General features: G+C 38.9%; 1 protein-coding gene across 3 annotated transcripts in view; it reads right to left on the reverse strand.

Moving 5' to 3' along the window:
* COL4A6 (collagen type IV alpha 6 chain) overlaps positions 1-12265 on the reverse strand; it is a 247557-nt gene that overhangs the window by 217830 nt on the left and 17462 nt on the right. The window contains exons 1-2 of one of the 3 annotated variants that reach the window (XM_075835803.1): positions 10395-10428; positions 7622-7693 (exon numbers count right to left, since the gene is read on the reverse strand). The exons of the other annotated variants lie outside the window; for them this stretch is intronic. Of the exons in view, the coding sequence (XP_075691918.1) occupies positions 7622-7654 (33 nt within the window). The 5' untranslated portion in view covers positions 7655-7693; positions 10395-10428. Of the gene's footprint in view, positions 1-7621; positions 7694-10394; positions 10429-12265 lie in introns of those variants that run through there. 3 annotated transcript variants of the gene reach the window in all.

Below are 12265 nucleotides of genomic sequence, written 5' to 3' on the forward strand. Positions count from 1 at the left end.
CTTAAATCTATCCAGTCAAGTAATGCTTTCAGACTTTGTGATGAAATTGAACTTCCAGTGACTAGAATTCTCTCTGGGGTCCGCAAAAAGAATAACTTCTCACATTGGTTTATATAGGGGCCATTTAAATATTTATACAAACACATATCTCCCCTAAGGCATCTAATTTTTAGGCTTCATGCACACGACCGTAATTTTTATCTGCAATTACGGATCCGTAATTTCAGATAAAATACGGACCCATTCATTCAGTGGCCATCGACAACTTCCTGTATATTTACGGGTGTGTGTCCGGGCCGTAGAAATGACCCGCAAAAAATAGGACATGTCCTATTTTTTGCATTTATGGACCATGCTTCTATACTTATTACTGTGAGCACGGTCCGCAAATGCGTGTGACACTCCACGGCCCGTCCGTGCAGTATTTAATAACCCTAAATACTGCAGGGTCGTGTGCATGAGGACTTAGTGGAAACAAATTTCGTTTTGATAACCTTTATTCACAACTGAGATCTTCCATACCTTGTATTAATTTGGTTGCACTTTTTTGTACTGATATCTTTTTTATGGACTTGTGCCCAAAACTGGACTGCATACTCAAGGGAAGCCCGCACCAGTGCTTTATAAAAGGTGTAAAATATATTTTTTCTCTATAAGCAATGCCTTTCCTAATATGAAACAATATCTTATTAGCTTTTGATGCAGCATACTGACATTAGATGCTATATTTTGGTTTATCATCAATAATTAAACCCAAATGCTTCTCCAATGTAGACTCACCCAATAGTGACCCATCCAGGGGATAAGTAGAACGTATATTTTTTTGCCCCAAAATGTATAAACTTACACTTGTCAACATAAAATCTCATCTGCCATTTTTCTGTGCATTTTACCAGTTTACTGAGCTCACCCTGTAGGGATAAGACATTCTGTGCAGTGCAAATGCAGAGAAAGTGCTATGAAGTCCAACTTCTGCTTTATTTACAAACAGATTTACCAGTAATGGTCCCAGTTCAGATTCCTGGGGTACTTTGCTTATAACATAAGTTTAATTTGAAAATGTTACCATATTTTTTAATACTTTTTTGGCCAATTTGTGCAATAATTGCATGTAAGGGACAGTGTTAAATGCAAAAGAAAAAAGCCATAAAAATCCAAGTGCATTACATCTACTGGCAGCCCCCTGTCCAGGTTCCTGAGTACTGCTTCATATAAAGCATGTTAATTGGTTTGACACTACCTCCCTTTTATGAAGCCATGCGGGTTGCAGGTGACTATAGCATTACGAACTGTTTAATATGATCTCTTATTAAAATCAAGTAGCTTTTTAACTATACAGTAGGTTTTAAACTTAGCAGCCTATAGAAGTCGGGCCTTTTCCTTGAACCTTCTTTTTAATATAGGGATACCTTTAAATTTTTGCCAGTCCAAGAAAGTTCTTTGGTTGCTGAAGGCTGTGTTCACATTAGCTGTGATGCTGTGATGGATACATTCCCCCATATATCAAACCAAAAACTGATAGAGACCATTAACTTTAATAGGATCTTCCAGGGTTTTGATATTTTTGACAGCAGGAATAGCAATGTAGACTGGCCTATTCTTGCTGTACAAAAATAATGGAAGCTTAATGGAACCCCCAAACTAGTTATTTGGTAAATTCAATTGATTAAAATAATGTGGAAGTTGATTATCATACATCAAAGACACTTCAACAGCAATCTGACACAAGGAATATTAAAAGTATTTTCCGTCCACAAAAATGTATGACCTATTGGTAGAATAGACTAAAAAACCTTGCTTGGTGGGGTTGAGAGGCTGGGGCTCATCGATCTGTTCAATGGGCCGGTTTGAGTTGAATACGCAATGGGCAGTATCTCCTTATTTAAGTGGATGATAGTTTCACAGATTGCCCAGCAGACAGTATCACAAATGGTAGGCTTAGAGGCAGGGCCCAGCAGACAGTATTAAACTTGGTAGGCTTAGGTACAGGGCCCGGCAGACAGTATCACACATGGTTAGCTTAGATACAGGGCCCAGCACACTTTATTACACGTGATAGTATTAGATACAGGTCCAAGCAGACCATATCACACATAGTAGGCATAGACCCCATCACACATAGTAGGCATAGATACAGGGCCCAGTGGACAATATTACACATAATAGGCTTAGATACAGGGCCCAGTAGACAGTATCACACATTGTAGGCTTAGATACAGGGTCCAGAAGACAGTATCACACATGGTAGGCTTAAATACAGGGCTAAACAGACTTCATCACACATGGTAGACTTAGATACAGGGCCCAGAAGACAGTATCATCTGTAGTAAGCATAGATACAGAGCCCAGCAGACAGTATTACATTTCTCTGTGTAGGTTCCACTCCTGGGTTTTGTTTAAAAATACTGATGCAAAATACTAACCGACCAAAATACTGCCGCGTGAAAGTGGGCTAAGGCCTTGTTCACACGACGTGTATTTGACGCTTTTTTGCCGCGTGCCCAATAAAAGCGCCGAAAACACGGTAAAAAACGCATCAAAACCGCCTTTACTTCAAAAAGCGCTTTGCAAAAACGCTAGCTTTTTTTAAGCGTTTGCACGTCGTTTTTTTTTTTAGTGCTGTGTGAACAAGGCCTTAGGCTACTTTTTCTTTGAGACAGTTTTGAAATGCAGGCTATTATGTACCGTATGCATACCTAGTCCATAGGCTTGCTAGATGTTTATTAACTGAGATGTCCCAGTATCCATGGTGGTCAAGTTCTGCTCTCAGGAAGCAAGTAACTGAAGAAAGTATAAACTCTGATAAGGCTTCGTTCACATCTGCGCTAGGGCTCCGTTCCCTCTGACAGACACAAATGGAAACCATAGGTTTCCGTTTCCATCACCATTGACGGAACGTCTGAACGGAACGTCGGAACGGAGCCCTAGCGCAGATGTGAACGAAGCCTAAACTGTATTCATTTTAATGAACTTTATACAAACTCTGATAAACTGTTTAAAGAAGATCTAGAAGAAGAAACTCATATGCCCTTTAGTGTACATAAAAATGTTAAAACGCTGTAGAGACTGTACTACTGCCAGGTCCTGATGAACCATAATGTATATAGGTGGGTGCAACCACTGGACCCCAACTGATCATTCACCAGGGAAAAGAAAGCTACATATGAGAGGTCTTTCACAGACAGTACGGCAAGCGCTAGCTTTAGCGGCTATAACCTAATGATTACTACAGCTTTTCGCGCTTAACATGTGAGAAGAAGAAGTGACTATTTGCTTTTACAAGTTGCCTGATCAACAGCCATCACGTAAGTAGTTATTCACACACTGCAATGTTTGACGCAATATTCACAAAATGCTGTGCTATTGTGAAAATAACTGCAAAAAGTTTGGTGTGTAAAAAAGCCTTTAGAGCTGCTGACAGCTCCTTGTACTATATTTATGTAACGGGATAGCTGGAGCTACAACAACATTGATACTGCAATGGTGATATTATATATGGCTTAGGCAGTATTTTAACATTAATATCGAAAAATAAAAATCTATCCAGAAAGCACAATATACAGGCTCTGAATGTATTAGTAAAGGATTTATATGACTGTAAGGGTATGTTCACACGGCCTATTCACGGACGTAAATCGTGCGTTTTTGCCCCGAATTACGTCTGAAAATAGCGCCTCAATAGCGCTGACAAACATCTGCCCATTGAAAGCAATGGGCAGACGTTTGTCTGTTCACACGAGGCGTAATTTACGCGCCGCTGTCAAATGACGGCGCGTAAATAGACGCCCGCGTCAAAGAAGTGACCTGTCACTTCTTTGGGCGTAATTGGAGCCATTATTCATTGACTCCAATGAATAGCAGCGCCAATTACGCCCGTAATTGACGCGGCGTTCAAGCGCCTGCACATGCCGGTACGGCTGAAATTACGGTGATGTTTTCACGCTGAAACATCCCCGTCATTTCAGCCGTAACGGACGCCCTCGTGTGAACATACCCTTATAATGTGCTGCACATGTTAAACAAGCAGATATTTGGATGAAAAAAGGATTTTATGTTTCCCCAACTGGATTATGTCATGACTGTTTTATCTGTGCTTGAAAGAAAATTAAAGTAAGTGCCAATTTTCGTTTAAGTTTCTTTTCTGAATCTTTACTAAAAACATTTAAACATAAACTAAGTGTCCTGAGTCCTCTCTGTACCTAAATATGTTGTCCGCCCATTATTCCTCCTCCAGAATTCCAATTAGTCTCAGAACATAAATGCAGGACAAATCCCAGAGAGCACTGATGTTTTTGGCAGTAGTATATAGCTAAACCTGATTACTCTAGTCAACTATAAGTCTGGAAAAAACAAAAACATTTTGACGTGATTTCACTAGCTAAAATGAAAGAAGATGGACCCTATAAGCTACTGTCCAGAATAGGGTGAGGACTTTAAAATGATCCACAGTGAATGTACCCTAGCCACGAATAGGAATATTTAATATTTAACATTGGTTGCTGAAGCTTAACTATCACCTTATTTGGGAAAGTTTAGCTTCACCAGCTTGTGGAAGATAATAAAGAAGAGAAGAACGGCAGGTTTTCAAAATACACCAATTACAGGATTTATTCTGAAATGCAATGCCTTACTTTATATTGCAAGATCATTTTTTCACTGAGAGACATCACGTCCATTTTCTGACCCATTGAAGCATTCTTTTAGCTCTTAATTTCTCATATTGCCATCATGTGCTGTCGTTTTAGTAATATTTTCTTCCACCTGCTCAACAAGGTGCATGATTTTGGCAGCATGTATTATAACGTGGTGCTTTATAGTAGAGAACCTACAGTATACACAAACATAAGAGGCAAGACGCCCAAAAACACTTACCTTATGCCCAGTAATCTTTTCACATTTTCACATATAATATAAGGTCTTTTCATGTATTAGGATATGTTCACACGCAGTGTTTTCAGACGTAATTCGGGCGTTTTACGCCTCGAATTACGCCTGAAAAAACAGCTCCATTATGCCTACAAACATCTGCCCATTGATTTCAATGGGTTTTACGGTGTTTTGTTCCCACGAGCCTTAATTTTACGTGTCACTGTCAAAATACGGAGCGTAAAAAGACGCCCGCGAAAAAGAAGTGCATGTCACTTCTTGGGCCGTTTTTGGAGCCGTTTTTCATTGAAAAACAGCTCCAATAATGGCCGTAAAACACGCTACGAAAAACATGAGTTGCTACAAAAACGTCTGAATATCAGGAGATGTTTTTGCCTGAAAACAGCTCCGTATTTTCAGACGTTTTTGGTCACTGCGTGTGAACATACCCTTAGACATCCATATATACTTCATTGTTTTTGTATAATTATTCTCACACCTTCCATTGTGTGAGCTCTCCTTCGTACCCATTACATCTTGTGCAGCATTATTTATGGATATTGACTGTGTGGGTTTTATAGTGATTTGTGTGGGATTGTATGTGGTTGTTCTGTATACCACTAGGTATTCTTCCATCTTACCCACTTTGTATATCTCTCTGTATATGGTTACCTTTTTAACAGCTTTAATTGTTACGATGTATTGTATTTAACATATATGTAATAAATATTTTCAATTTTGCCATTTTTGGGCGTCTTGCTCCCTTTTGTTTGCGTATAGGTTGTTTACTTCTAATTAAGGAACCCTGTAACTTTGTAACGGCTTTTGTTGGAGGTAGATTGTAGGTTTTTTGCTCTATAGTAGAGAGTTAGTTTTCAAATTGTAAACAAATAGTCTAATTTTTTGAGTAAACAAATAAGAATCCGTAAGTATCACACTTAGGCCTAATGTACGGGACCATATTGGTTAATGCGGTTTAAAAAACAAAGTATCAGTTGCTGTCCATTGGACCGCAATAAACCTTTGTTGTGCATCTATGTGTCATTAGGATTCACGGATCCACAAAAATTTCCCTAGTAGTGTGAGCCCGCAAATCTGGACTGTAAAATAACTTGTCCTGATTTTTTGCGGTCCGGATTTGTAGCCCAAGCACGGATTCGGATTTGCAAAAATGCGGATAAATTGCACACGCGAATGCATGGTCATGTGCATGAGACCTAAGGCTGGGTTCACACCTTCGTTGCTCTTTCCATTGTTCTGCTCTGTGAGAGGAGCAAAACAACGGAAAACTGGAAGCGCTGATTTCGTTGCACAACGGACCCCATTTACTTTAACAGGGTCCATCAGGGTGTCCATGGTTATACAACAAAATACAGGAAACATGTTGAGTTACTGTTTCTGGTATTCTTGGCCGGATCTGCGACGGAGGCCACTAACGCAGATGTGAACAAGGCCTAACAGTATGTATTATGTTGTGAAATCAATTATTTTGAAAGTCTGTGTGCTTAAAATATTGTCTCACAAAGTCAACCGTTGTCCATATGCTATATTAGAGCATGAAGGGGGGCTCCCACTCGGGTCTAGTCTTTATGAGTCTGAGTGGATAGCCACAAACAGCAGCTCTCACTCTGGCAGACTGTAGCCATCCATGTATTACATGAACAGCCATTCATATAAATGGCCATATATAGTACTACATGAAATATTAAATGTATAGCCAAAAGCATAAATGCATAGCCGGAAGCTAGAGCGGCAGTGATCAGTTGATATCCACAGTGGCTTCAATCTAAGGGTTCGTCTCACAAAATGTGCATTTTATTATGCTCTTAATTGAGACTTGTAACATACTAATAGCCTGCAGCCAAGGTGTGACGCGTGCAGCCACTTATAGATACATGATTACTGTAGGCTGATGGTTATTAACATGAGAGATGTCGGGTTACCGTCAGGCTGTCCACACCGACATTAGATTTGTGTCATAAATGATGAAAGCTGACTATAGACTTTTTTTTTGTTGTTAGCTGATCACACCAATGTAATGTCTATGAGACCTAGCAGACCCGTGACTGACAGCTATCATCAGTAGGAACAAGGATTTGACTGGAAGGATTTTTGCTGCCCAATATTTTTTTGTATCCCGGAGATAAACGCACCAATTGTTTCTGGCAGCTACTTATCTTGCCTGCTCTATTGAAAAAACTTGCATGTCCGGCAGATTGTCTTATCACTCACTCAATTAGAGTTTTACCCATAATCACTTATTTGTATATACTGAATGGTCATTCTACTTTACAACCTGAAAGGGGCAGTCTGCTTTAGACAATCCCTATTTGTTAGAAGGGCACCAGTCAATAAGCTGATCGCAGGGCTTGAAGTTGCCTGGGACCCCAAGCAATCAGCTGTAATCTGTGGGGCTAGTGTTTCATTTTACTGCAGTGCCACATCAGGGGAAATAAAGCCCATAATCAATGGGATGCCCATGTAATGCATGGATGTACCAGCTCCTGCAGAGAGAAAGACTCACATTAGCCACCCTATGCATCGGCTAAAATAACAGGGGACTCCCACTCTATCAACTCAAAATTCCCTACTAGGGTTTTCAAAAAACTGTCAACCCCCTTAAAGGACCACTAGACTTAACGGTAAGTTTATTTAAAAAAAAAATTCTAATATAATTCCCAAATTGAAGCAGAAAAGGGTGTTAACATTTAACAATAGACCGCAAGTAACTGCACAGGAAAATTATTGGACAAACTTTAGTATTAGTGTTCGTGTAAGGAAAATCCATCTTCTAGCCGGCAAGGTCCTGGTCGCCATCTTCTTCTCCCTGGCACCCAAAACAAAAGAGCTGGATGTGAGTTCCTCATGACACCTGTAGTCACCTCCTGAGAGACTGTTACCCATGGACTTTAGATAGATGTCTCCATATCTGCTGTCAACAGTATCAGACGATCGCCTGGTATCTGCTGATACAGCACATTCCTACTGTGAAGTATAGCCGCTTTCTAAATGTGTGTAAAATATAGAGCGGCCCAATATATCTGGTCTGCTTTTTCGCAATCAGTTTTTATTGAATTAAAGTTTTCCTTGAAATATATTCAAAACACTATGCTAACATGCTATCTTAGTAAGGTAAAAATGTAAACATGTAAAAATATATTTTACATGAATATTGTCATGCCACCAACTTTTTGAAAGTGGAAAAGACAGTAAAGGCTTCTTTTTTTTTATAAAGATGATAACATTAAGGAAAAAATTATTCAAAAACAAAGTGCACAATAAGATGTACAAAAAAATATTACAGTTAACATCAAGAAAAAACAAATAGCGCACAAATAACATTAATACTGCTATATGTTTATCCTTAGCAGGTGCAAAACCCGAGTAGGTGGACATTTTTCTTCCTCCTACAATGCATAAATAATACCTTGTTCTCTTTTGGACGGAGGCTTCTACACTTAATTAGGTTCATGTGTTTGCAAATAAACTGTTTTTGTAGGGGTGAGAGGAGGTTCATTTCCAGATGCTCGTGGGATAATCTATAAAGGATTCATGTTTTTGCCTGAATTGCCTATCTGACATGGTGCTCCGATCCAAAATACATAATTAAGACTTCACGCAAGGGACGGACCCCCGAAATGTCGCATCGATTTGGAAAAACACCAAGTTTACCTCCTGATGGAGTCTCCACACTATACGGAACCTCCATGGATTAAAGATTAACCTGGGCGTTCAGTGGACTTGTGGCATTATGGGTAATTTTATACTATTTGATTGATGGCATGTACTTATTGTTACTTTAATATTTATATAAAAACAAAAAAGTTTTGCAAAAAAAATTTGCTTTCTCGTGCATACATACTTAGAATAAACTATTATCTACAATATATATATATCATTTACTGTCTGCAGTAGGATTGTTCTGTTTCAGGAGGCACCTGGCATAAGTAGATCGTCTGATACTGTTGACAGAAGATATGGAAACATCTATCTAAAGTCTATAGGTAGCACTCTCTTGGAAGGTAATAGTGTCATGAGAAATCCAGGCCGACCTTATAATAAGCATAGATTATTTTTTTTTACCAATGCTGATTTCCTAAAAACTCGCAGGTTTTAACGCTGCCTGACTGCGCTCCCCACATCACCTGCACATACCTTCCCGTCCACATTCACATTTATCAACCAAACTTCCATTATCTGATATTCAGCCAAAAACTGATAGACTGAAACAGAGAAGAATCCAACCACCTGGTATAGCTAAGAAGGTTTCATATAGAAATAACCATAATAGTGCATTGGTGTAGCTACAATCTACTATTTCCAAGGACATATAAAACAGTGATCACCTCACAAGAGTTCTCTTGCTTTGATAAATTAAATAGGATTGGGGAAATCAATCCTGCCGCTGCTTTACTAAAGAAGAACAGAACTATGAGACTCATCTGGTTGAAAGTCAAAGCAGGTGTTTGCCTGCACATGGAAGGTGCCAAACAACTGCCCTGGGCACACTTCACAATGAGTTTAACTTAGGGAATCTTAAAGGCAGACTACAATTCACACCTCCCTCCCCGTCACAGAAGTAAATATCTCAGTGCCCAGTCTGGACAGTGCTAAACATGTAAATGTGGTATTCAGCACCATTTCCAAAACCCACGGCTCCATGCCGTATTCCATTCTATTTAATGAGTTTTGTGCCTGACCATGTTAAATCAGTGACTGTAGATGGCCAAAAGCAAATACCAAAAGCAGCAATATATTTGTCTATATTGATCAACATCTAACCAACCTATGTGTGTTGCTGGTATTACTACTCGAAAAAAAAGATTATGGAATCACTATTTGGCACATCCATTCATGTGTTGTAGCACGGACAACACATGAACTAGACCAATGGACAAGATCTTCTGACTCACAATAGCGCAGATCACTTTTAGATGGATAGTTTGGAGCTGTACCACAAATTTTTAATTATTCATTCATCTTTAAAAATACAGCTGTTGAACTACACTGGGTGATGGAGAATTGCAAAAGTTTTGTCTAGCCCTTCCCCCAAAACCTACAAATAAAGACAATTTTACAACTGTCTATAGTTTGATGCCCATTAGCCAACAGCAGTGTTTCGTACTAGACTTTAAAAAATCTTCTGCATCAGTCAGTGCCGTTGCTTTATTTCTGATTATATTTGATAGAGAATGTAGAATAGAAAATTGCTGCACAAGCTAATATAAACCTTCATAACTGGATAACACTGTAGCTTCAAAAAAAGAATACACTTTTACTGTAAATAGATATGGAAAACTAAATATACAACATACAGAATAGTTCACGTACTAGTAACATAAAGCCTATATTCCATTTTGAGAATTATTTGTAATTTTAGTAAAAGAAAAAATCCAATATCATAGTTGTAGAAAATTGAGCACAGGGAAATGCTAATCTATTTCTGTGTTATTTCTCTAAAAGTTTTTCAGTACTGATTGGTATCAGGCATTCTCTTTATTGAACTATATCAAGGCTCCAGGTTGTACCTGTGTATCTCATTCACATTCCCATGGAATTCCAGCCTTGCATCCCTCCCCTCCCCCTCCATTCAGCAAGATGATCTCTAGGTACATTCCATGATGTCATAATTGCTAGAAATCCTATATCTGGATTGCTTCAAAGGAACAGATAGAAAAAGTTACCGGTCGGGTCAGCATAATGAACAGGGCATTTCTTGTAGATCTTAAATCACCAGGCTGTTCTGATCAAAATAATGATGATGTAGATTTTATTTAAGCAGAAAATTGCCTACAATGAAATATGTATGAAAGAAAAACACATGTAAAGGCCTAAACTAATTATATATTTTTGACATTTTCTTTTTTTTTTTCAATTTTACATGAAAATAGTCTAGAATTGTAGGAATGTTGAAATTCGGACACGTCTCGCACCCGTGGAGCAACTTGTTCCCATTCCACCTGTTCTTATTCTGCCACTGCCTAGTATAACCACCACTGAGTTGTTGGTGAAAAGCATATCCCACAAATATAAGGTAATGAAACAGCAGGTAGAAACTACTCTTGAAACTATGTCTGACATAAGTAGATACTTGCCTGAAGCATACTACAGCAAATATGAAGGAAAACCAACGATCAACTTTGTAATATTTGCAAGAATAAGGGCTCGTTCAGACGAGAGTGTAATTTGTCTGTGTGATGGCTGTTAAAACAACGGCCATCACACAGACACATGTATTTCAATAGGGCCGTTCACACGGCTGTTGTTTCAACCGAGCGTGTGAAGGGTCCGTGGAATAATAAGACATGTCCTATTTTCTTGCGTTTTCACGCATCCCTCCATAGACGCAAGTCTATGAGGGATCCGTGATAACCTGTCCCGCACGGGTGCATTTCGGACATGAAAAATTTCAGTTTTTCATGTCCGAGGTTGCACACGCTCATCTGAATGTAACCTAAGACTGCTTGCCTTTTGAAAACAATGAGACGTGTATTATCATTTCCTGCCACAATTCAAATATGCCAATTTTCCTTTTTACCCTCAATATACTATACCGGTCTTATCCCAAACATGTGCAGAAGATCACTAAGAGGTGTGAAAGTAGAGGTTGAAAGCCGCTCTTCCTCGCTGTGTAACATTCACAGAGCCATGCTACCACATTAAGAAAACACAACTAAAGTTTCTTGGAGACTTCCATTTACAAATTGAGGTCTTAGAGTAATGCAGTAACTTTAGGTTGGAGCGTTACATTATAGAATGTTTTAATATAAATAGCTTTTTGTCCTTTCATTGAAGAAATGAAGTCTTACTTTAAGTATACATGTAAATCCACATATGTTCTGTTCTATTATACTCTAAGCGAGGAGACCCAGCTTCTACGCAGGTTCCTGAATTTCTACAAAGGCTGCTCTTCCCTCAGATCATTGAGGCCAAGTGGTTCCTTTCAGTTGGCCGCTCAGAAGTCTGGAATAGTGTCAGACCATTACAGGCCAATGTTGAAATACAAAGAAACAACCTTCCTGTTCCAGTTGGCTCATCTATACATAAATAATTCGATATATACTATAATCTAATAGTGCGTGATTTCTCATTACAAATAGCTGTGTCTCCATACAGTTTTATTCTATGGGGTAATCTTATTACTGCCTCTACCCTGCCATTTATGAAGTTCTAATTTCAAGAGTATTAAGCAGTAAGCAAACACATACATATAAATACACACACACACACACACACACACACACACACACACACACACACACACACAAAGAAATACATACACACCAATACATAGAAGCAATGGAAGAAAAAAACGGCCGCTGCGTAGCGCTACTTCATCAAAGGAGTCAAAAGCTCAAGAGTTGTTAGGGTAATCCAGTTTTATTTGATGATGTGTTTT

Source organism: Rhinoderma darwinii, chromosome 8 (genome assembly GCF_050947455.1).
Source record: "Rhinoderma darwinii isolate aRhiDar2 chromosome 8, aRhiDar2.hap1, whole genome shotgun sequence".
Lineage (NCBI taxonomy): Eukaryota > Metazoa > Chordata > Amphibia > Anura > Rhinodermatidae > Rhinoderma > Rhinoderma darwinii.